This window comes from Mesocricetus auratus, unplaced genomic scaffold (genome assembly GCF_017639785.1).
Source record: "Mesocricetus auratus isolate SY011 unplaced genomic scaffold, BCM_Maur_2.0 Super-Scaffold_100694, whole genome shotgun sequence".
Lineage (NCBI taxonomy): Eukaryota > Metazoa > Chordata > Mammalia > Rodentia > Cricetidae > Mesocricetus > Mesocricetus auratus.
Window position 1 is genome coordinate 5,626,161 of NW_024429268.1, and position 25,596 is coordinate 5,651,756.

At 44.0% G+C, this 25,596-nt stretch overlaps 3 gene segments (V, D, J or C); all 3 read right to left on the bottom strand.

The window, feature by feature from the left end:
- Positions 1 to 3,755: 3,755 nt before the first annotated feature.
- Positions 3,756 to 6,478, bottom strand: LOC110343379. The segment is given in 2 exon segments: positions 3,756 to 6,294; positions 6,401 to 6,478. Coding segments are annotated over 2 exon segments (621 nt in total).
- Positions 6,479 to 9,620: 3,142 nt separating this feature from the next.
- Positions 9,621 to 10,403, bottom strand: LOC110343384. The segment is given in 2 exon segments: positions 9,621 to 9,914; positions 10,026 to 10,403. Coding segments are annotated over 2 exon segments (342 nt in total).
- A 12,314-nt stretch (positions 10,404 to 22,717) lies between these two features.
- On the bottom strand, positions 22,718 to 23,640 carry LOC110343385. The segment is given in 2 exon segments: positions 22,718 to 23,301; positions 23,473 to 23,640. Coding segments are annotated over 2 exon segments (633 nt in total).
- Between the last annotated feature and the right edge of the window lie 1,956 nt (positions 23,641 to 25,596).

Genomic DNA, 25,596 nt, shown 5'->3' on the forward strand with positions numbered 1-25,596 from the left:
TTCTGCCAGAAACTGAGGAGGAGTGGATTGGGGTAGGGATTGCAGGTACAGGGGAGGTGGAGGGAAGGAATGGGAGGGAAGGGGGAGTGGAAGCTATGGCCAGGATGTAAAATAAACAAATAAATTTAATTTAAAAACAGTAATTATAATTTTTTATTTTTAAATTTAAATTAGAAACAAGTTGCTTCACATGCCAATCCCAGGTCCTTCTCCCTTTCCTTCCTCTCCTCCCACACCCTCCCCATCCCCCTCTCCCAGTCCCCACTCCTTTCCCCAGGGAGGGTGAGGCCCTCCATGGGGGTGTCCACAGTCTGTCATTTCATCCAGGGCAGGGCCTAGGCCCTCCCCCAAGAGTCACTGTGGTATGGACACCCAAAGTCCATTTACATTCCAGGGATAAATACTGATTTACTACCCAAGGCCCCATAGGTTACCTAGGCCTCCTCACTGACACCCACATTCAGGGGTTCTTGATCAGTCCCATGCTGGATTCCCAGGCATCAGTCTGGGATTCAAGAGCTAACTCTTGTCAGGTCATCTGTTTCTGGGGGTTAAACCAGCCCAGTCTTAACCCCTTTGCTCATCAGTCCTCCCTCTCTGTTACTGGGTTCTTTGGGTTCAGCTCAGTGTTTAGCTGTGGCTGTCTGCCTCTGCTTCTATCAGTCATTGGTTGAAGGTTCTGTTTCCCTCACTGGCAGTGGGATTGTAGGCTGGCGCTCCCCAGATCTATGTCTAAAATCCATATATGAGTTAGTACATTTAATAAATAAATAATAAATAAATTTAATTAAAAATAATAATTATAATTAAAAAAGAATCCCTTGTGTGAATAGTTAGGAGTGGTAAGGAGTAGTACGGCAGGTCATATAATAGATCTATTCCTAGTTTGGGTTTTTTGTTTGTTATTTTTATTTCTTTGTAAGGTTTTTGGAAATCTCCATACTTATTTCCAATATAGGCTGGATGAAATGTATGTTTTTTAAAATAAATTTTTGTATATAGAGCATACATATAGTAAGACAATATAACAAAAATTCTGCAAGACTTATTTTTCCCAACTGCTTCCATGAGTACACATAATCCTAGAGGCCAAACCTTTGCTTCTGGCTCTAATCAAGTATGAATGGCTTGGCTGTAATATCAACTACTGTATTTATTCACCAAGTAGGAAGTCAACTCTACTTTCCCAAAAGTCACAAAACTATTATCTCTGTTCTGTCTGTAAGTTATTGAATTTATCTTAATAAGACCACTTCTTTTCCTATGCTAGTTTTAAAGTTCTATAAGTGCGCTGTCATAAAAGGAATGTGATATTTAAAGACACAACTAGCACTTTGCACCAGAGTTATAAAATAAGACAAGGCAAATGTAAAGGCAAAAAGCAGAGAAATATATCCAATGTCTACCCACTCTCTGTATGTGTGGATGTATTTGGGCATACAAGTGCCACAGAAAGTCTGCTAAGAAAAATAAAATACCACCAAGGTGCCCTAAGTATTTCTAGAGACACTGAGTGGCAAACATCTAACACCTACTTATAGTAGAATGTGTACAGGCAGGAGCATCTCCATGTCTGAGGGAGGGTTACAGCCTAGCTTTCTTAGCCCGCCTTAACTCAAATAGGAACCTCCTTTACTTGGAAGACTCTAGTTTAGGAGTCTAACTTAATGGACAATACGTGCTTTGCCTCAAGTTGCAAAGCTACCTCATTTCATAAGCATATGAGCAGTATATATTCCTTCAGGTAGGGCCAAGTAGCTATCCCAGGTGACCACTGCAATCACCAAGTGATTCTAGAATGAACTGCTGGTGACAAGGGGTCCTGTTAACTCCCCTTCACTGAAGACTAGTAATTGTTCCTCTTGAGATCATGTGTATAGTGAGTTTATCCACTCATCTGAATGTATCAGCAGATTATCTAGATGCATACCACAATTTAGGTAATGCTTATGAGGTAACTAAATAACCTTCCTTTTCTTTTCATTTTCTAGAGAGGTTTTCTGGGTTTGGGAGATATTTGGTATGTAACGGTATTCTCCCAACACAACCCAGACTAGAAATATAACAGCGTTCTCTAATACTGAGGGAGAAGAGATTATCAAAACTGCATGCAGGCGGCTGATCTCCAGCTGTCAAAAGGCCTTTCTGCTGAAGAGAAGCTTTGCCATGCAATAAGCAGTCAGTCCTTTCCAGCACGTTCTGTGCTTACTTGTCTTATATTCTAACATAGTCGAAGGCGTGTCACGCACACGCTCCACTCCTTCCTGCAAGGTGTACTATTTTTTGGAGCACAGATACATTTAAGGAAGTGCCACCATAGCCCTGACAAAATTATAATCAGAATGTCTGCCATCTATGGAACACTGAACATCTACCTGGCACTTTAAGTAAGTGACGCCATCACGTAACATAGTAAGTGCTTTCTATTATTATGTAAATCGCATAAATAAGAGATTTAAATTGATGCTCTAAGGCGTAGATGCTGTCATCTATATGTCATAGTTAGTAGACATCAGATTAATTTTAGTCAGTGCCTGAGGCTCAATGTGAGGAGAGGCCATCATGGTAATAGGTAATGGGATGGGCCAAAGAAATGAGGTGACATTTTAATCAGAACCCAAAGGAAAGAAAGCAGGTTGGGGAATGGAGGGGGTGGTTAAAAATAAACTCTGTTAAGAAAACACTAGAGTTTTCTTCTCTTATTGAGGAAAGCAATAATTGTTCTCATCAATGGGCAGAGACCAAAAAGCCCTGAAGCCAGCAATACATAAAGACTGAGGTAGGGTCACCAGCTTGATGGAGCAGAGCTGGGGTAAAGGCTTGTGTCTCTCCAGGCACTGCCAGCTCACCTTCCCGACTGCCACTTTCTGCACGCCGAGTCATCTCTACACGGATGTGTAGCAACTTTATAGTTGCTTGCATAATGGTACATGGATGGCTAGTTAAGGATGGTCGATACTACGTAGCGGGAGAAAGAATCAGGAGACAGAACTCCACGTGAAACTTCCTCCGTTTTCCTTTTGACTGACTCCCACCAGTCAGCCTGCTTAGTGAGACCCAGAACAGAACTGAGGTGTTTTAGATCATGAATACATCTCGTGTGCTGCAGAGAAGCTTGTATTCAATGAGCAAGACAAGCCCAGAGCCTCTTCCTACTAGGAATCTGAAAGAATCCCGAAGCTTTATGCCTGTGTACATGTATAGTAAGTGTTACAAGGCATGTGTGTTTCTCAAGAGCAGTCATTAGCAGCATCTTCCTCATTCCAAATGGACTCCACTTTGGAAGATAAATCATATACTCAGTCTAAAAGCGTGAAAACACATATTGCCTCTAAACTTTGCTTCTATCCTAGTAGAGCAGAAACTCTTTCTAGAGAGACTGCTGATTTCATAGCATGAAGGAGAGTTGCCTGAACTGGGTCAGACTGTAATATATATGAATATATATGACCCTGTGACTGGTTCTTGTGTAAACCATGGCCCCTGTGGAATATAAACCATACTTTCTGTTCCTGAGTTGTGTGTGACACTATTCCTGGGGTCATGCAAATAAACATCCATTAATTCATTGGTAAGGAACCAATGGCAGACCATAGTACGGATACCACCAAATTACAACCTAGTGAAGCAATGAGTTATACTGGAGTTACTTACGTGAGCATGGGTGAGGGGTTACTTATGTGAGTACAGGTAAGAGGTTACTTACAGGAGCGGGAGTGATTCAAAGGCAGCTGTATCCCTAACAGCCTCCCCAGCTCACGCAGCCTGGAAGCTAACCTGCACGACTTGCAGGCAGCTCAACACGCACTGGCAGCCACGGTTCACATCGCCCCCATGATGCAAGAGCAGGCTCCTGCTCCTACTGTCACCTACTGCTCCAAACCGTCTTTCCTTGATGTGGGATGTCCTTCTGTAGGCTGTGAACATGTGTCGCGTTTATTGGTTGATGAATAAAGCTGTTTCAGCCAGTGGGCAGGCAAAATTTAGCTAGGCGGGCAAGCCATACAAAGATACAAGGAGAAGGAAGGCAGGATAAAAGGAGATGCCCTGAGGCTGCTGGGGGAGCGAGATGTGAGGTAACAAGCCACAAGCCTCACAGTAAGATATTAAATATTAAAAACAGGCTAATTTATAGGTATAGCTAGCCAGTAATAAGCCTAAGCCATTGGCCAAATACTATAAATATATATTGAGTGGTTATCTTATCAGCGACTGTGAGGACCCAACGGAGTGAGAGAAGCCAGTCCAAGTCAGACCCGGCTACACAGAGAAAAGTGTTCTTCTACACTTTCTTGCTAACCTTCAGACTCTGGAGCTTAGATCTGCCACCCTTCTGGAAAATTCTCAGCTGGTTGTTTTTGGTGCCCTCATGAGAATCCTCCATGCCCCCTGAAGAAGACCTGCCTCCACCCACAGATGGAAAACCATACCCTGCTGAATAAGAAGAAACTCAACCCGAGACCCCCAAATGGGTGCAGAGATTCCCATGAGATCTCTGACGGTCCCCACTATGGCTACTTTTACCCCACTGCTGTATTCATAGCCACATTCTAGGGTACCTGTGAGCATTTCCCAAGTATGACTCCCCACATCCCCATTTGTATCCCCTTGCAGGCAATCGGGGTTACTTTCTTACTGTCGTTGGAAGCACCTTGACCATCTGTCTCCACATGAAGAACATTAAGGTTTTTTTTTTTTTTTTTTTTTTTTTTTGGAGACAGAAAACCTCTCTGTAGGGCTGTGGTTAAGCTGCTAGCATAGATATACGGCAGAGCTTCCTGGATAAACAGGCTGAATCTTCAGAATGTAGAACAGTCCATCAGGCATTTATACTGATTACTGACCATTGAAAGAGTCATAAAATGAAACCACAAACTCCACTCCTTTTTCTGGCGTCTGTTGGTACCAAGAGATGGCAAAATGACCAGAAATTGTGTCACATGACTAAATGACATTCTGTCCCATTTCTGTAACATCGTGATTAGGGGGTTTGTGTGACTCCAGTTTCCATGTGCCCTGTGGAGGAGACAGAAAGCAAAAAAAGGGGGGGATAAAGAGAAATTTAATAATTGCTCCATGTAAATGCAGATGAGAACTTCCCAAGTATTTTCTAGCCTCACACCCACAACACCAAAGTTTACCCAGCAAAGGAGGGCACAGCCCATGATAGGGGACCATGCAGGGCCAGAGGACTCATGCCTGGGCTTTGCCAACACATCAGAAGGGAAGTCCACAATGTCACAGCCTGTGGCATACTACGCAGGCTCCAGGGTGTACTCTTGAGAATAGAAACCAGTGTGCCATCACGGGCATGAGACGCCCCAAGGTGGTCCCATGAATGTTCTAAAGGATGCAGTCTGCCTTAAATCACCCACTGTCAGGCACCTCTGGTTTACAGGTTCAGATAGCTAGACCAGAGTAAGTGCTGAAAGGAATCATAGGATCTCTTCTTTTTCCTGATGGTCAGTGAAAAGCCGGATGCCAGAGGCTCTAAGCACAGTGGCTTAAAATGATGAAACTGAAGAAACAGACAGATGTTGGCAAGAGTAAGGCAGGAGTATGGACAGGGTACAAGCTTCCAGCTGAGAAGAGGAATTGAAGTGTCAGGACCTAAAATGCCTCTCTCAGAAAAATGTCTCACTTTCCAGACCTGTGCTGGGTCTAACGATGGATAGGCGTATTGTGTAAATTATTAGTTGAAACGATTTGCTTTCTAGCAGGTTTATTTTCTCCCACAATTAAAAAAATTCTTTAAAAATTGAAACCCATAGGTACTTATCTTTCCATCAGTTTGCAGGAGAGCCGTGCACGGTGAAAGAAGCCCCACCTCTAAATACGGCCATGGTGATGCGTGGGTTGAGTTGGAGGGTGGTGTTATGGTTTGCAGCATTCTGTCTTGGGCCCTACGGAAGCCGAGTTCGGTGGAGCCCTCAGTGGTCCCACAGCTTCCTGAACCTGTAGGTTTGTATACAGAGATCTGACGAATCTGCAGGGCTGTGTCTTTGCTGCTGGCACAGAAATACACAGCCGAGTCTTCCGGCCCCAGGGCAGACAGGTGAAGGAGTAGCTGGGAGGTCTCTGGGCATTCGGGAAAGAAACGACTGGGCACAGTCTCGTTTCGAATCAGTTCTTTAAGATTGTAGAGAAACATGAGCTCTGGGGGCTTCTCCGCATTCTGTTTATACCAATACATAGCATTATTTCCCAGATGTTGTTCACATTTCAAAGATTTCTTATCTGTCCTTCCCATGACCAGATATCTTGGTGTCTGGATAGTTTTAGTGTTCACGAGAGCTGTGGGAAGAAAAGGACAAAACTTAGACACAGTTCAGGAGAAAAAGGGTGGTGGCTTCAGCGTAAAGAAATCTGGAGCTAGGAGCCAGTAGGATCCAAGACTCACCTGTCTCCAGGAGACGTAGGAAAATACAGAAGAGAAGCCTGCATCTCATGGTGGAGTCAGGTCCCAGATGGGCATTGTGTAGCTAAGATACCCTCGATGAGAGCTGGGTCTATTCTTCGTGGCCATGATTGGTGTTTTTGTCTGTGATGTCACTGTCCCTTTTAGCTTCCCCAGCTTCAACAGATGTTTCTTTCCCCCCCTTCATATTCAATTTAGATTCTACTATTAGGTGAATCTACTGGGCAGGGATGGACAAATGTTTTAAAAACGCAAACTCAACATTTTAGCCCTCAGAGGTATTTCTAGAAATTGTTCCCATGCTTGTAGCTACACTCTTACTGTATGCATTTTTCACTGCTACCCTCTTCCATGACCTTCCCTAGCACAGCCCCTTCCTCCTTCAAAATATCTCCTTCCTCTCCCACTCGGTTTCAAGGAATAGCACCCTCGAAGTGCTGCTTCGGTTCATGCTTAAGATGGATTGCCCAGTCTTGTGGATTGTGGGGGTGGGTATGGTGATGATTAGGTGACTTTGAATGTCTATTCATCATTTGAAGTTTATGACTGTGGTGTCATTCAGAAGCCAGACACTGAACAGGACACTGGAGGGAGCTTAAACTGGATGAGACAACCCGTGTGCATGTTGCTTAAGGTATGGGGCTTGTCTAGGCTTAGAGGAAAGACACTGTACATAAGATGCTGGAAGAGACATGATTTGATACTAGACCAAGGGAAATCAATTAGAAATTGATGCCAGTGTTTGTAATATGTCCACAACTGAGGCTTCCACCTGATAAGGAGTACTGATGGATGAGATTCACCCCCCCCTTTCCCCCAGTTCCAATGGCTCACCTTCCCCATGCCCAGCTTCAGAGATATCCTTAGATCACAGCTCCATCCTGTGGCCAAAGTGGCCCACTTACACCCCACAAGTCTCCGATTTCTGCTATGCAGAGGCTGGTGATACCGGGATTCTTAGCAAGGAGTCAAATGGGTGTTAACTATGCAGCTTGTTTGGAGCTTATAGGTTAAATTTGTTTATTCAGTCTTCAGTGGCCAACAACTAGGAGCAAACAACAGAAACACTATGTTCACCCACAGATTAGTAGGACAATTAAATATATATCCATAGATAACTAGAGAATAAAATTCTAATATATTTAAGAAAGTCATTTAAATCATTTCATAAGTGTAACATGTGATGTTCCTCACCTGTACAACCAGAGATGCTGAGATGGAATGACCCCATTTTTCTGAAATGCTAGAAATGGAACCAGCCTCATCATGACTTCCCATGCCCTTCCAATGAAGACTAACTGGGAAGGGACACCATGGTCGCTTCTATTTTCTTATATGAAATGTGTATTGCATTTGACCACTTAACTACTGGGTACTAGCTTTATTAAAATGTATTCCTATGAAAATGTTGGATTTTATTTTTAGCCTGGAACATGTGAAGGCAGACATGAACACGTGAAATGATTCATAACTCCTAAATAAACTGGAGCATTCACTCACTGCTGCGTATATTTAAGCAAATAATCATGGTGCATAGCGCTTGAGGATAGACAATTCCAAGACAACTAGAATTCGGGACAGAGAGGACTGAAAAGGAAGCCCCGAGAATCTGAATAAATCAATCTTTTGTGAGAGAACACCACTCAATTTGTGGGTGCAGAGGAGGGCTACCTAGAGGTAGCATGGAGAACCTACTAGAAGGTTGGAGAGCTGAGAAGGCTTTCAGCAGACACGTAGGGCTAGAGGGCTCATTACACAGAAGATACTTTGGCACATGCACTTTGGTTTCTACAGAAAGTCTGTGAACTAGCAATAATAGCTATGCTAAGGCTCCCTAGTAGGAAGAGAGCAATGCTGAACTTGTCCCTATGAAATACTGCATTCAACACTAGGATAAAACAGGAACTTCTGAAAGTGACTGACTAAGAACATCCGCACAATATAACAGCTCACACTAACTGCTCTGTACCATATCTTTCAGAACATTGTGTCTTTTCTCAACCACCTAGCCCATGCCACTCTTGTACCAAAATACAAATTAGGACCGTATGTTGAGGAGAACCCTGCAGGTGGTCACGGCAGGCGTGGAAGTGAATCATGAACATGTGAGAATGAAGACTTGTTTCAGATTGGCTTTGCCAACCTGGATCAAAATTTGGAGAGCCTGATGACAGATAATTTATTCCCAATGAATTTAAGCATGGTACAATTTGGGAAAGTTTCCTGGTATAATACAATCCCCAGCGTACAAGGAAGTATAATTACATCAAAACTTGACTCAGAGTACATGTGATTTCTTCCAAGAAGATGGGTTCTAGAGACAGGCTACCCACACAACTTAAGAGCCTAAGGAACGATATAGCCTGGGCTTGTTCATACGGATAGAGTAGAGGTCATTTGGGCTGTTAACCACCTCTGGTCCTGGTTGTTAGAACTTGAGGGAGGCCCTGGCTCTACAGATATTACATGGGTTATTTAGACTACTAGGTAACTCTGGTCCTGGAACAGTGTTATATAGCTTCAGTCTGTCCAATAGTTAACTACGGAATGGGAATTTATAGCTAACATGCTTTCTGTATCTCAGACTGTCCTCCAGCATCTACTGTTCCCTGCTCTTGGAGAAGATTGAGATGACAGAACAGGGAGAAAACTGTATTAACTGATGACAAGGGTTTCTGACTGTACAAGCCTGACTCAAACAACTTCTCCCTCATCCTTTCTTTAGAGTTTACTTGTGGACATGGACATTCACGACTCTTCAGATATCTTTCTCTTAAAACAAAAAGCCTCAGTGGTAGTCTGAATTTCCTGTGGAGTCTTAGAATCAGGTACTTTGCTCTGCCCTATAGAATCGCACTCCTTCATACTTGAAGAAACCATCTGCCTTCAATCCTATTGTCTCAGACAATACATACATGGCAGAAAATAACAAGCAATGTCTTCTCTCAGTTAAAATCTCCAAGGTCATCCACTGTTGGCAGTCTAGGTGACTGTGATGTAAACTGCTATTCTGGCTAATCTGCAGAATTCCGTAAGACTCATGTATGCATAAACACAGAACTGATTTACAGACTGAAATGCCATTGGGGCCCACAAAAGCCTGGAGACATGGAGCCTGAGGTGTGGGTTAACACTTGGCCCCCACCGCTTCTTGGCTGCGTGGGTTTGTGCACAGGAAAACAGTGGCTCTGCATGGCTGTGTCTTAACTGCTGGCACAGAAGTACACAGCAGAGTCGTCCGGCTCTACAGACTTGACATGAAGACTCAGATGAGCTTTATCTGAAGACTGAGGTGAGAAGCGACTTGGAACTGACTCGTTGACAATGAGTTGCTTATTGTTGTAGCTAAACAGAACCTTCAGCAATTGCTTAGAGTCTTGCTTGTACCAGTACATAGTGTCATGGCCCAGATCTTGTTCACACTTGAGAGAGGCTTTATTTCCCACCTGTGTGACAAGAAACTGTGGAGTCTGGAAAACAGCTGTCTCTAGGACGCCTGTGGTGGGGAAAAAAAAATCAGAATTCAGGGAAATTTCAGAAGTAGGCATGCTCAAAGGACTCAAGCGGAGGGATCCTATCTCCTTGTCTATGGAACTCAGCTACTCACCTACTCCCCAGAGGCAGAAGGTCACACAGCTTAGGGACCTGGAACCCATGGTTGGGTCAGGATGGACCAGGTAAATCCCTACCTCAGGGCTCTGCTGCGGCTGTCAGACCAGGCAGGAGGCTCCACTGTAGTGACACGTGATTTGTCCACCTACCACCAAAGCCAGGAAGGCACTTGATTCGCAGACAGACAGACAGACCCACAGACAGACAGACAGACAAATACACCCACATGGGCATGGGGTGGTTGGCAGAGGTAGAGGCAGGAAGGCAGAGACAGAAAGACAGGCATTGGTTGTATGACCGGCAGCAAACCAGATGGCTGACGGGCGTTTCTGTGAGCACAGAACTGGTATTAAGGCTGCAGCCTCGAAGGAAGGAACAACTGCGAGCCTTTCTGCAGCGCATTTATTTCAGACACTAAATGCCAATGTAGCACGTGCTCCTCCGTTCTGCATATGAAATCATCCGCGTTGGACCAAAACTTTGTCACTCCCGCTTTGAGTGACTTCCATCAGAATAAACTCCCAGAGGAGTCAGGGGACACGGCTGGGGGCTCTGGCAGAGTAGGGTGGAGAGAGAATGTCCCGCAGCCACGCCTTGTCGCACGGTTAGGGTGACACGGGAGCTCACGGGATGCCATTGTCACAGATGGTCTGTCTCCCTGTGCTCAGACTGTTTCTTGAGTTTCCTAAGGAGTGGAGGAGCAGGGAAATCTTTCTGCCCTGCTCCTAGTGGGACAGATTACAAAGGAAGACAAAAACCAACATCAGCACAGGCAAAAAACAAAACAAAACGAAAAAAAACATAAAAAGCAATATACATAGTGTTACATGATCCTGCAGGCTTACTGACACGTTTCCCAAGTAATAATTCAGACCAAACCAAGGCGACAACATGTTACAGGCTGTTTCTCCTCCAGTTTTTCATTTATCAGTTGTTTTGTTTGCTTATTTAGCTATTGAAATCTCATTTATTCTCTTAAGATAACTACATGTGCTATTAGTACTGCTGTATGGATCATTAAGCATCTAATCTAGTTTCTTAAAGACAACTAAAAGTATTTGGAATAATATGATATATGGGCCTTTTGTAAAGTTTAAAATGGTTATATTTTACCCTGGTTTTACTATGTGTGTGTTTTATGTGACTGCTAGTGAGAAAAATCTAAACGATCATGAATTTCCAATCCCTGAGTTAAATTTCCTCAGTATTAAATTTTAGTTTTGATGTCGGACGCATGTGTACTTGCCTTTTCTGATGTTCATAATTCTCGGCAGATTTTGAAAGTGGCTCATGACACAGAAAATGATTTAGATTTCAACTTAGAAAGCTGAGTTGGTGACCTTCCGTATATCTCTTTGTTCCTTTCTAAGAAGAGCTACAAAGTTAACCTTTACAGGAAAGGAGAGCATTTTCCAGTTAAACAACTCAGCTAGAGACTCCTCTTTCATGCAACGTGGTGGGTTGTGTACAGCTGTATGGGAAGACAGCCTAGACCTGCCTTCTGCTGCCTAGCATCTGCCCACAGAAAAATGTGATTTTATGGCATTCTTGGATTTCCAAGAAGCAAGGGAAACGACAAACGCTTTAATGGTGAGACGCAGCCTTGAGTAAGAACACATTGTCTTGGACTTGTGTTCTGGGTGACAGTCAACGCCATTGCTTTTCTCTCTCTGGGTGTCTTGATAGCATCAAAAATGTTGGCCCTAGTTCCGTGGGTATTTGTAGATGGAGACAGAAGTTGAAAATAGAGTCCCTGGAGGGGTGTGTTCTTGCTATCTTTTTAGTGCCATTGCTGCTATTTTGGTGGAACGTTTTCTTAAACCCAGAAGAGATGTTTCTTACTGTCGTGTGAATGTTCGTGCTTCACGAATGGAGAGAACCACCCACCCCACACCACCCCCAGAAGACGAACAGCCGCAAGACCTCTCTGGTGTAATTCCTCGACGGTGTGGAGTGAGGGAAATAGAAATGATGTTGTTGGTCTCTTGTGGCCTCTCTAGTGTATTTCTGTGATATCTTCACCTGTCCCGAGGAACCCCTGGTCTGCAGCATACATTGCTGGACATAGAAACTAGAATAATGAAAGACTTCATGGGATTGGACTTCACTGAGCTGCGGTGTATGCCCGGCTCCCGGAATTCTGTTTATTTCTTTCAGGTTTTACCTCTCCACCTGAACTTGTGTGGGGGTCCCCAGCCTTCTCACCCCAAACTCTACTTTCGAATCCCAAGCAGGATCACGTACAAGAAGTCAGCCAAGCCATCTGCTGGGGTTTCATTGCACCGAGAGGTCTGCGTTTATCCCTTCACCTGACATCACTGGCTCATAGCCTCTGTGGACCATACTTTCTCATGCTATAAAATAAGTCCAAGTTTCTCTTAACCCTCTCTCAACCAGTGAATTCTCTCACACCCTCCTTAGATGTCTGAATCTCAGAGTCACAGCTCCTCCTTGTGGCCAGTGGGTTGAAACGCATACTAAACTTGGTTCCTATAGGCTTCTGTGTATATTTGTTTTACATAGAGATATATTCCACTGCATGGATGATATGTAGCGACGTAACCCTCCGCACCAGGGGTGGGGAGCATTCTAAAGGGACACTGTGTATCTCACTTTAGTTGTAAGACTATTGGAACAATGAACTTCGAGACATTAGACTATTTCTGGGAGTCTTGCTGGGCCCATCAGGAGGTAAAATATTCTCCCAGAAAAAAAGATGTGTAAGTCATCAGCTCACTTTTCAGAAGGGTGGATGCTGAAACACTGATGGACAGGACCACACCTTGACCCATAGGGACTGCTAAGATATGCACACCTCTGACCCTCCATTTAAAACCAAAGCGAGTGGCTGGACGTGGTGGCGCACCCCTTTAATCCCAGTACTTGGAGGCAGAGGCAGATGGGTCTATGTGAGTCCGAGGCCAACCTGGTCTACAGAGCAAGTGCCGGGACAGGTTCTAAAGCTTCACTGAGAAACCCTGTCTCAAGAGGGTTTTGACCCTCTTCCCAGTGTGAGCACATTGAAACAGTGAGTAAATCCCCTTTCCTTTTCCTGCTTCGCACTGTTCAAATAAAACACAAAAGGAAACAAAACAAACAAACAAGACAAAAATGTTTTTTAGAATTTAGCCTTTCTGCTGTGTACCGGGGTAGGTGGGTGGGAGACTTAAGAGGCAGGGATACACACGGGACGGGGATTGACGTTGCTCCAAGGCTCTCCCATCCCAAACTGATTTCCCAGTAGGCAACATCTGAGACCGTGGTGCCCAGTCACTAAGCAAGAAGGCAGGAACAGGGCAATCTGGGGGCTGGCAATCGTCGCTAGGAAAAAAAGGACCTTTCTAGGGCGCTGCTGGAGGAGGCGTGCCACTGTCTTTAGGTGCGCTTGGCTTTAGAGGCACCTTTCACAGGGAAAGAGAAAGAGCCTTTGTCCACAGAGGACACAGCCTGACACAAGCTCCCTCTCCCGCTAGTCTGAGAGGCCAGACAAAGCACATGGTCTGAGACCCACGCGTAGGGGTAAGCTATAAGAGCCAGAGGTACTGGTCCCTCAAGTCTTGAAACCAAGGAGTGATAAGCCCCGAAGCAGAGACTGAAATGTGACTACTGAGACAATTGGTCTCTTGGGGTTCATAATTTGAAGAAACAGTAGACTCACAGATTCTGCAAATGATGTTTGAGTTCTCAACTAGACATTGAGTGTTCCCCGTTTGTGCATGTGGGAATATTTTTGTGTAAAGATGTCCTGATGCCCTGAATTGTTGGCCAGGTTCCAAGTTTTATACAACGTAAGGGAATTGTCATTCAAATGTCCTGAACTAGATGCCCACTGGAATCCTGCTGATAAATAGTGAGGGTAAAGACCTATCAGAAACTAACTAATGTGTATCCGTATTCCATAACACCCTAAGGAGTAGCCATTACCTCGTGTGGAGAGCGAGAGGTCACTAACGCTAAATATCTTCGGAAGCGTTTGTGTGCTGGGTGTTACAGCAGCGATGTTAGAGCAAGTTGCAGGAGGTTTGGCTCCTCATTTTCTTAAGGGTGTTCCCACCCCAGATGCAGGCATGCTCAGAATGCACCCTGTCTTTCAGAGTTGGATGGGATTATTACAGTGTTCACACCAAAATCAACTAGGAAAGCTTATTAACAATAGGAATAACTTATCTTTGGAGGCAGTAAGGGCACAAAGATCAAAACTTCAAAAAAAGCATAATGCTTTGGCAGATATTTTGCCTTAAGACCCTTTGCCAGCTTAGTATAATCTGCTAATTGACCGATGGGGGGGGAACCCTGAGAGAGTAGCTCTTGAATGTGTAGAATAATGTGTGTGTGTGTTCAGTGCTATTGATCAAAAAGACCCTGGGAAAACCTCAGGCCCTGGGCCTGTGGACAGGAACAGAGGGACTGCTGAAAGTGAGCCCAAGAAAACTTGGGGGAGAAAGAAAATATTTCAGAGCCGGACCGTAGTGCCACTGGCGCAGCTCCATGGATTTGTTAAAACTCATGGAACTGTCCATTTGAATAAATACTATGTTATATTAATTTCATGTCAATAATGCTACTAAATAAGCTGGATGGTGGTAGCACATGTCTTTAATCCCAGCACTCTCGAGGCAGTGACAGGGGGATCTCTATGAGTTCAAGGCCAGCCTGGTCTACAAAGCTAGTTCCAGGACAGGCTGCAAAGCTACAGAGAAACCCTGTCTTGAATCCCCCCACTAAATACTCAAAACATTGTTTAAAACTAAACGACACTGCCCATTGAAGACTAAGAGTTAACATTGATCCCAGGAACTCTTCAGAGCCCAGCTTCAATTGGACTCCATCATCAGTTCAATGAAAATAACCTGCCTCTCTTAGAACTTCCTAGCAGAAGCAATCTCAATTCTTTCGAGAGGGAGATGAAATCGTTCGGAGTCTCAAGTTGTATCTAACTTTTTCATATACTTGAATATTCACATGAGTTACTTGGTGTACCAGGAAACAAGATGATGTCACCACAAACCAAGATATGAAAACATACAAACAAGGATTCCAAAAAGGTTTAGATATCACAGTTGTTAGATACTGGTCTTTAACTAGGTAATATTTTATCTAGGTAGTATTTAAATATAATGAAGAATTTTAGTAGACAACTTCATTTAATCATTATCTAAATGGAAATTCTGAATTGAATTACACTAATTGCTGTAGGGAGAGATATAGGTTCCTGTGCCACTGACCAGCCCTATTTTGGGATAATTGTTGCTAATCATTCCCAAAAAGTTACTGCAAGCCCTCTGTCAATATTCATTATTCTTCCATAAGGAGAAAATTTCCTCATTAGTTAAAGGTACTATAATTCCTGTTGGATCCCTTCCAGTTAGTTGATAAAGTCTTAATTTTCCTTTTAAAATCAGAATCAGAGATCTTTTCTATATATGTCTTTAGTTTTGTGTTCTGTTTATGTGGCATAAATATCCATTTTAATATGACATCTTCCCTCTGCATCAAAATTCCTGAGGGGTATTCTCTAGATGGTAAAATAACCAGAATAGAGTCTAGTTCTGGATCCACACGGTCCACACGTGCTTCTAGTATTCTCTTTTCTACCCATCCTAATTCTTTTTCAGCTTCAGCTTATAATATTCATGGACTATTCACATTTTTGTCCCCCTTTAGGGCCATTTTTAGATGTTTCGAATCATGCCCTTCTACTCCAATAATTGTCTATAGTGGAGAAATCTCTCCCAGAAATTTTTGAAGATCATTAAGAGTCTGGTAACGATCTCTCCTGATCTGTTTTGTGTGTGTGACCTAATTTTTTGTAGATATATTTTATAACCTAAATAATTGATAGAATCTCCTCTTTGTATTTTTTTTTTCAGGAGCAATCTGTTATCTCCAGGGAGGTAAAATTTCCTTTACTGTTTCAAACATCTATTCCAACATTCCTTCGTTCCTTCCTTCGAATCAACCAACAATATATTATCCATAAAATGGTAAATTATGGATTGTGGAAATTGACAATTATTTTCAAAGGTTTTTCCACAAAATATTGTCACATGTTGAGACTATTAAACATTCCCCATGGCAAGACCTTCCATTGATATCTTTTAACTGGCTGAGTTTTCCCTATCTTTTTCTTGTAAAGGTATAGTGAAGAAGTAATCTTTTACATCAATGACTATAATAGGCCATCTTTTAGGTATCAGAGAAAACAAGGGCATCCCAGGCTGTAGAGAGCCCATAGACTGAATTACTTTGTTGATGACTCTCAGGTCTGTAAACATTCTCCCTTTACCAGATTTCTTTTTGATAACAAATACAAGAGGATTCCAAGGCCTAGTAGATTCTTCAATATGTCCAGCATTTAGATGTTCCTGAACCAGCTTTTCTAAAGCTTCTAGCTTCTTAGAGGTCATAGGCCATTGCCATACCTAGACAGGTTCATCTGCTAGCCATTTTAAGGGTAGGGCTTTTGGTTCCTCTATAGGTTTGGCACTCCTGTTCTGTTTATGTACAGCCTGAATTGTTGGTATCTGTTTTCTGTACTGCCTTACAATATTTTTTCTACCACCAGGAGCTTATTTATGATTCATATCTGATACTGGAAAGGAATGTTAATCTGGTTATTCCATTGCTGCAATAGATAACAACCCCAGAAATTTATTATGATGCCTGCGACATATGGCCTCAGTCTTCCTCTTTGTCCTGCTGGCCCTATACAGTGCATCTAGTGCTTTGGTTTACTTGAGATAGGGTTCCAATCCCTAATAATTGAACATTTACCTCATGTAGGGGCCATCTTGAAGGCCAGACTTCTTGAGTTATGATGGTTATATCAGGTCCAATGTCGAAAATGCCCATAATCACTTTGTTATTCATTTTAACTTTTAGTTTATCCCTCGGATCCTTTATAGAAGTTTGCCAAAATATACATTTTTGTTTCCTCCAGTTATGTTTGATTCATCCTCAGTAGCTCATCTAACATCCAGAGCGGTATTATTATTTTGAATAGACAATGGATCTTCTAATCGTCCTGGGAGAGATTGTCCTCCACAGTGACTGAGAATGACAGAACCACTGTTGACATAGGGGCCTTCAAGAGGTCCCTCACGGAGTTTCCAGATTGTAAAGGGTTACCTTGTTTATCCCTGGTTGATCTACATTCATTGGTCCAGTGTTAGTCTTTGCCATATCTCCTACATAATCCAGAACGCTGTTTGAGTCATTCTTGGGAGGAGCATTATTTGTAGGAAAGCTTTTCCTACAATTTCTTCTTAGATGTCCTATTCTACCACAGTTAATGCATCTGCCATGTTGGTGTCTTTTTAAACCTTTGGAGATTGCTTCTCCTACCCAAACTCCTGTTAAAAAAATTTATACTCAATGCTGACTGTTTACAAAACCCGTTCATCCAATGGTGCTGATCTGATCTTTAAGGGCCAAAGCACCTTTTTGCATTGTGGATTCACATTCTCATAACCTAGATATTCTATGAGTATTTGCCTAGACTCTGAATCTGTTACTCGTAACTCTACTGCTCTGGGAAATCTTTGTAAGAATTCACTGTGTCACTCTCTTGGTCCCTGTATCACTTTGGTATAGTGTTCTATTCTCTCTCCTCATTCATGAACCTTATCCCAAGCATTCAAGGTTGCTGTATGGCACAAAGACAAGATGTGTTCATCGTATGCAGCTTGAGCCTCTGAATCAGCATAAGAACCCTCACCAAGAATTTTATCTTGGGGAGCCTCATAACCTTTCTTTAAGCCTTGGAGCTCAAGAGATTTTGCCTCTTCCCCCTATAAAGCCCTCCATTGTATTTGAGATGAATTTTCAAGAATGGCTGATACTAATTGTCCCCAGTCCTTAGGGGTCACTCTATTTGTCCTTGCCCTTGAGTCTAACTAACATTTGGTGGACATAAGGGAAATGTATTCCATAAGAGACAACAGCTTCCTTAAAATCTTTAAGGTCTTTCATCTGTATTGGCTCACACCAATATGCAAAGCAGTCATTCAGGTGTTTTTTTCCATTGCTGGTTTGTCAGTCATAGTCACTGGGAAAACCATAGGAGAGGGCATAACAACCTTAGGAAGGTCTTCCTGGCATCTGAAAAGTGTAGGTAGTTTTAAACCTCTTTCATGACCTACTGTTTGTGTCTCTGATTCTAAAGTATCAGATTGAAGGTCTTCTAAAACATGTAATCTCTTCACCATTGTTTCTCTGAGTGTTTGGACTTCCTGGATCATACAAGTTTCTAAAGATTTCATAAAAATCGGTCAGTCTCTTGTTTTCTTCATTTATATATGATTCTAAACATTTAATATTCTCATCCTTAGATATTATCTGAATGGCATATAAGCTGCCTTCCAGTAATTGTGTTCTGTCTGGTAGCCAGCTAGTATCCTCAGACATGGAACCAATTTTTTTTCTGCTAGTTTTTCAATTTGAAGTTACACTCTTTGATTCTTATTGAGTCATCAGACATGGAACGAGTTGTTTCCACTAGTCTGTGAATGCTATCTTGCACTGTTGCTATTTGGGTCATGAAAGCAGCAGGCACGGAACAAATTCTGCCTTCTAGATGGCCATTTTTATGTTCTAAGGCTCCCATTCTGTTGGTCACTTCCTCATCGTTCTCGATGTTCTGAATCCTTCTCTCTAAGTTATCAATAGTTTGCTCAAATTCCTTCTTCTTTCTTTAAGGATGTAATATGAATTATGAAGCTAATCATTGTTAAATATAACTATATTCTGGGCAAGTCATAATCCTCTTCTAAGATACCACCCGTATAAGAAGCAAAAAGATCCCTAACGTTTTGCATTGTAAGATTATCTTCCATTGGTATAGAGTAAAATAATCTTATTTATTATTACTAGCTTAAAACATAAGGAATGCGATACTTCAGCGATTTCCTAGCCTCTGGGCTGCGGTGTGGATTTCAACTTGCAGTAACTATGTTTGGCTAGCAGGTGGCTCAGGCGCACCGCAAAACAGAATTCAGCCACAGACGGTTGCTCAGATTCCAAATGGAATCTGTAAAATTCTAAGTAGCTTTTACACAAATTTAAAGCAAGCAGGATTTTGTTAAAGGGGGGGGTTGTTAAATGAGTCCCATGCAAATCGCAGCGGCAGGAGATAGTCGGTTGCGGAGTTGGAACCAATCCCGCTGTGATGGCAGCTGCATCAAGAGTTCTGCTGCACTGAGCAGTTAAGCTTCAGAACCGGGATGTTGCAAAGTGGCAGAGACCTGTCTGTTTGGGGCTGCAGCGGATGCAGGGTAGGGAAAAATCTGGGGTTGGGAGGTTGCCACGGGATAGGGGAACCTGGGAATACCGGGTGTAGCTGGAGCTGGCGCTGTGTTTGTGGTGTTGGCTTCCACGGTGGCGGGGGCATGTCCCGTGAGTGCCCCTCCCACAGCCCTGGCACCAGCTGTTGACGAAAGTAACAGTACACGGAATAAGGGTGTTGTTGCTTATTTATTGTGGGAAAATACTTACACAAGGACCCGAAAACCCAGGTGAGTCTTTGCAGCCTTTCAAGCCCCGATGGAACCCCACAAAAAAGGAGCGAGTGTCTCTATCCTCAGGTGTTTATTCCACATACTGCACTTGTAGCCACGCCCAAATCGTGCGTGGTCAGTGGCTTAAGTACCCAGATTTCTCCCTACAAATTGACTAATATAAGCATTCATTATATTTGTTTACAAAGAGAATGGGCAAAGTTTAAGAAGAACTAGTGAGTGGAATGACAAGGTCAAACTGCCAAGACAAAAAAATAATATCTGAAACACAAAAAAGAAAAATACAAATAAAAAAGCATGCTCATTGGGCCATTGGTGTAGGCAAGTGAACTGACTGTCAACCTAAGATTTCTAGAGTCAGACTAATGGAAAACCTGTGATCCATCTGTTTCCACTGGATTATGCCTGCGTAAGTGCCATCCGGGCCACTGCTGTAACTCAGTACCCATACCTAAGTGCTATTCCTATCGAGTGAGTCAATTACTGCAGGTCTACATAGGATGGCTCATCACAGCTCTGACTGGCATTGAATGATACAGCTAACACTTTTATCAGGGCCAGATAATCATGGCTGCAACAGCTACAAATGCGGAGAGGTCCGTAGCAGCAAACTTCAGAGCCGATGCAGCCAGTGGTACCCAAGGCATGGATGATGTCCTTGTCTTCTGCCTCCACCAGAGATTCTCAATCTCCCTTAGTCTTGATCTACACGTCTGTGGGTTGTTCCTTGTTCAGCGGGGTTACCCCCAACCCTTACTCCTTAAGCCATGGTTCTCAATTCTGTGTTCCTCTAATACAGTTCCTCCTGTTGTGGTAAACCACCCTGACCATAAAATTATTCTCCTTGCTACTTCATAACTGTAATTTTTGCTACTGTTATGAATCGTAATGTGAATATCTGATATGCAGACGGCCTTAGGCAACCCCTGTGAAAGGGTCATTCAACCCCCAAAGGGGTTGAGACCCATAGGTTGAGAGTGGCTGACTTATGGCTTTGATCCCTTAGGCACATAGATGTCCTCATACTGTGACTGGTTTACCATCAAAATTGTCCCTATTACCATACCACCAGTTAGGGAAACTTGAGTGAATTCATTGAATTAACAGATCAACCTTTCCTTGCTCCCATTGTGGAGTGGCAAATTTGTGACCACATGATCATCTATTTTTATAAACTCTACTTATATAACATCTATTTGTATAAACTCCATTGTTTTCCATCCTTGCCTTCTTGCTTGCGAGTAAAAGGAACCAGAAAGACAAAGCATGTTTCCAGTTTATAATCCAGGGCATACGTCTCCCCCCCCCCCCCCCGTCTCATAAGTCAGGATTTCTTATCTGACAGATCCAGTTAACACAGGGGCAGGAGCTACAAATGTGACCCCTGAGTCACTAGGAGTGATGATCAGGGAAGCAGTGAACCTACTTCTACCTTTTGGGTTAAAACACTTTGCCTAAACAAATATTAATGAATCAAACAAAAAAATTCCATTGCAATTAAAATGGAGGGGGAAAAAGATGACAGTCACGCAGTTACCTGCTGAGAGATCATTTGCTCACATTTATTTTCCAGTTACACTCTGTGGTGTCTGTAGAGACTCTGTATATCTCATGGCCTCTGACTATCCCTGTGTGAGATATCCTATCTTGGGTCATTTAACTTCAGATACTTACCTGTTTAAAGACAACTACAGTTAAAGAAAACAAACAGACTTTCTTCGCCTGGGCAAGCTAGGAGGGAGGCAGCCTCATGAGGGTTTTTGCATAGGAAGGAGGTGTTTTTGCAAGGCTGTGGCTAAGCTGCTGGCACAGAGGTACAGAGCTGAGTCCTTCAGTGTTGTGGGTTGTATCTTGAGAGTGAAATACGAATCATCCTGCCTTTCGACTGAAAAACGATCCTCCTTGAATAGTTCAGACTTGTCCATGGTGTTACCATTGTAGAAAGAAACCAGGAACTCCATCTGCTGCCCCAAGGTCTGTTTATACCAAAAGAAGTATAGGTGACTAGAGACAGGGTCACAGCTGAGGGTCACCGACTGCCCCACATGCGTCACTTGATGACTTGGGAACTGTATGACTTCGGGTCCTGCATGTCCTGCGGAAAGAGAAAGAAGATTAATAGAACGGTTTAAAATAGTCTCAGTATGAAATGAAACCTGTCTAGGACTCTTAAGAGCCCACCTGCTTTCAGGAGACTAAGAAGTACCCAACATAGGAGCCAGAGGTCCATAGTAGGGTCACAGCAGGAATGTAGCTTCTCCTTGCTTGAGCTACTGCTTGATGTCCTAGTGTGAGAAACTAAGGTGAGACATACTAAGCTCCTATGGTCCATTGGCAAGGTCTGACAGTCCCTGGTGAGTGGTAATAGAGTGCCCTCTGCTGGAGGAAGGAGCAAACATGCCAGACACCCGGGCTCAGAAGTCTGTTCTGTCTGATGGTGTGCACAGAGCAGAGAGCCGTTACCTGGAGTAATCACGGGGAAATCGGCACTCAGCAGAGGAAGTTCCAGGAATTAGGTCTTTCTCAGAAACGCCAGGAGGTTTTCTTCTTTGTTACTGTGGTGAGGAACAACCCAGAGGCACCTGAGTCTACAGTTACTACAAAGATTCAGCAGGAAGATTAGAGAGATGAAGGAAAGAGTCGAGAATGACAGTGTCAAATCCCCCATCCCCCCATGGGAGGGAAAACCAAGAGCTGAGACCCTGACCATAAACAAGGAGACTAAGTCCACCTGTGGTATAGATCAAACGAAGAGCGGTTTTCCTGGGATTTGGGAACTTGAGGAGCTACGTAGGAGGAGATTAAGTGTCATGGAAAAGGCGTGAGCATACTTGGAGCACGAATGAGGACCGAGGTACAACCTCTTCTTGAAAAGAGAAGTCACCTGAGTCTTACGGGGAATTCTGTCACCTGTCTGCTAGCGTTTGGAACGGAGCACGTGGGTCCTAAGGGCAGAGTTTTTGTTGGGAGTGTACCTGACCTAAAGATAAGGTGGAGCCCGGAAGATGCAGCGAGATCAGCAGTGAGCCGGTTCGGATTATCTGTTCTGTTTTGGGATAACTGTGCAAGCACCTTGCTTGTTAATAAACGTTGAAGTAATTACTTGACTCCCTTCATTACATGAGGGGACATGTGAGAACAGTCAAGTGGTTTCATAAAAGATTTCTCAGGGCTACAAACCCTTGAAACAACTTAAAATTGAGTTTTTTATTTTTTTATTTTCAGGTCCATATTCAACAGGAGGCCCAGTCTTACTCAAGTCAAAGACTGCTGCTGTGCAGACATAGAATTTGGCACTATGATATCTAGTTGTCAGGTGGTGCTGTGGTCTGAGGTTTCCACGTGAGTCCTGTGGACCACTGACGGAGTCTCGGGGCTCAGGAGGACCTGCTACAGCCGCAGTTTCCTGGGTAGACTGAGGAGGTTTGTGTACAGGGGCCCAAGATCTCTGCAAGGCTGTGTCTTGGCTGCTAGCACAGAAATAAGTGGCCGAGTCATCGGGCTCCAGGGCTGAGATCCGAAGGTCTAATTGGGATTTCTCTGGATTGTGAGGTTGGAAGCGGTGCGGGACAGTCTGGTTTTCAACCAGGGCTCGATAGTTATAGGAAAACATGAGCTCCAGGGACTTCTTAGCACTTTGCCTATACCAGTACATGGCATTGTGGTTTAGATGCTGCGCACAGGTCAGGGTCCTTTCATTCCCCGTGAGTGTCACCAGGTGCTTTGGTGTCTGGTCAATTCTAGGGTCCACGGGGCCTGTGGGAACAAGAAAAAAATGCAATCCTCGAGAAAACCACAGAAGGATGTTCCCTGGAAAACCACAGAAGGATGTTCCCTGGAAAACCACAGAAGGATGTTCCCTGGAAAACCACAGAAGGATGTTCCCTGGAAAAACACAGAAGTGTATGGACCGTAGCTAGGACTCACCTGTCATCAGGAGCCAAAGGGCCAGGCAAGTGAAGAGCCTGGAACCCATGGTAGCGGCACACAGGATGGGATCTATGTCTCCCTCTTGGGGTCCCGGCGGTGTAATTTACTGACCCTGTGAGAGGGTTTGCTTGGGTGTCCCCTGCTCCTGTAGATGGCCTCGGTTCACCCTCCCCACAGCCCCCACCCCTGCCCGCCCTTTATGCTTGTCAGGGATGACCATGCATACATTGGCTCCTCGACACAGACCATACCCAGCTGTCTCCCAAGGCTCTTCAGACAGTTCCTGGCACCAGCAAACGGTAGGTTCTTTCCTCTTTCTGCTCCTCCTCCTCCCCGACACACGGGTTCAGTTCCTTTGGAGGGCGCCCTTCCTTCTGCTCTCTCACAGACCCGGATCAGGAACGCACAACCTTTCTTTCCTTCACCCTAAGAAAGGCGGCCTCGTTGCTCAGCGCAGCCTTTTCTGGAACCAGCTGTACATCATTTCAAGACACAGTAGTTTAATAGCGAGGTAAGAAGCACCTCGGTGAGCGCTGAGAGGGGAAGGAGAGCAATACACTGCAGCCCCACACCAGCCGGAAACTCAGGGACCTTAGCCGATCAGGAAGTGCCAGGGTCTTTGAGTCAGACTCACACCATCTCTCGACCAGGACCAGGAACAAAGCCAGATGCTTTACTCCCTGCCCAAATCCCTTCCCATCCTCGCTTCTCACCCACCTCTATCAACAGCATCAAGAGTTTCAGAGAAAACCGAGTCCCTCCCCACTTACATGCCTGCAAGAAGACATCAGTTGTTTTCTCAAAGGGGCTGGCTGGTCCCTGGTCAGCTCCTGTGAGCATATGGGCAACACAAATCGAAATAGTTTCTTTTATTGCTTTCTTCTTTCTTTTTGAAGGGGGGCACCGCAAGGGTTTGGGGTGAATACCTGGGAGGACTGGGAAGTGAGTGTGATTGGGATGCATTGTGTGAAATTCCTAACAGTCAATAAATAGATTGGGGGAAAGTTTTCCGTGAAGTCATGCTCCCCCTAGAGGACAAACCAGTACATTGCACTCCTCCCAGTTCTCATCCCCCACTCCCACCCCATGGCTCATGAGCTCGAGACAGATGTGTAGAAAGATTAACCAGGGTTGTTGAACTACGGGAGTCCATGGGCTACGGAGGCATTTGAAGCCCCAAGGAAATATGTGCTGACTGACAGCGTCAACAGTGGAACACCCCCAAATTAGTCATAAGTACTGAATGCATTCCTACTTGTCGGGCTCTGCTCACACACTGGGAATGGGGGAGTAAAATCGACGACTTATGGAATAGGCTATTTTACTTTGTTTAAAAATCACCAATGAATAGCGTTCTTCCTGAATGCTAAGAATGGAGGTTTTGGTGCACACTTTGGGAAAATTTAAGTGTTATTGCTTTAGGCACCTAAATAATCTGTATTCTCATTTCCACTGAAAGCTCAATGCAGGTACGGGTTGCAATAATTATTTGAAGTCCCCTGCCAAACATCCAGACTGTTGGGTTAACCTTCTGCCAAGATGCCGCCTCATCTTCTGTACCAGGAACTCCAGTGTCGCCCAACTCTGTCACACAGAGCTTTACATGGTGCGGGCAGTTAGCTGTGTTTCTTAGTGACTGAGTAGATTATCGCGATACCAAATAATAAAAGATCACATGTAAAGGGCACGTCTAAATATTTCAAAGCATGCTGCCAAGGTGGTGATACTGGCACTGGCTTATTGATGTTTGGTGGTCTTGCCTAGGTTAAAAGTGCCATCTCAAGATTTAGGATCGGAATGTAGCTAAGTACAACTACCTGGGGTGAGGCAGTCGAACGCTGGTACTTTAAAGGCGGTGGTCATGGAACAGGAGCTTTTCAGGATGTGCCTGGCATTGTTGGAAGGACCTATGGGAATGGGGAGGGGCGTTTCCTGTCTTAACTCCCTCCCCCTTCCGGTCAGGATCCCCTCATTCTTTGTAGGCTCCATCGCTTTATGACACGTTTCCCCTGCCTTAGTCTTGTATCTATTACTTATCTGGAGACAGCTGTCTTCTGTTAGTGGGGAGCAGATATTTAGGAAATAGGGTGTGAGCTCTGGATGCGTGTTTGGAATATCACA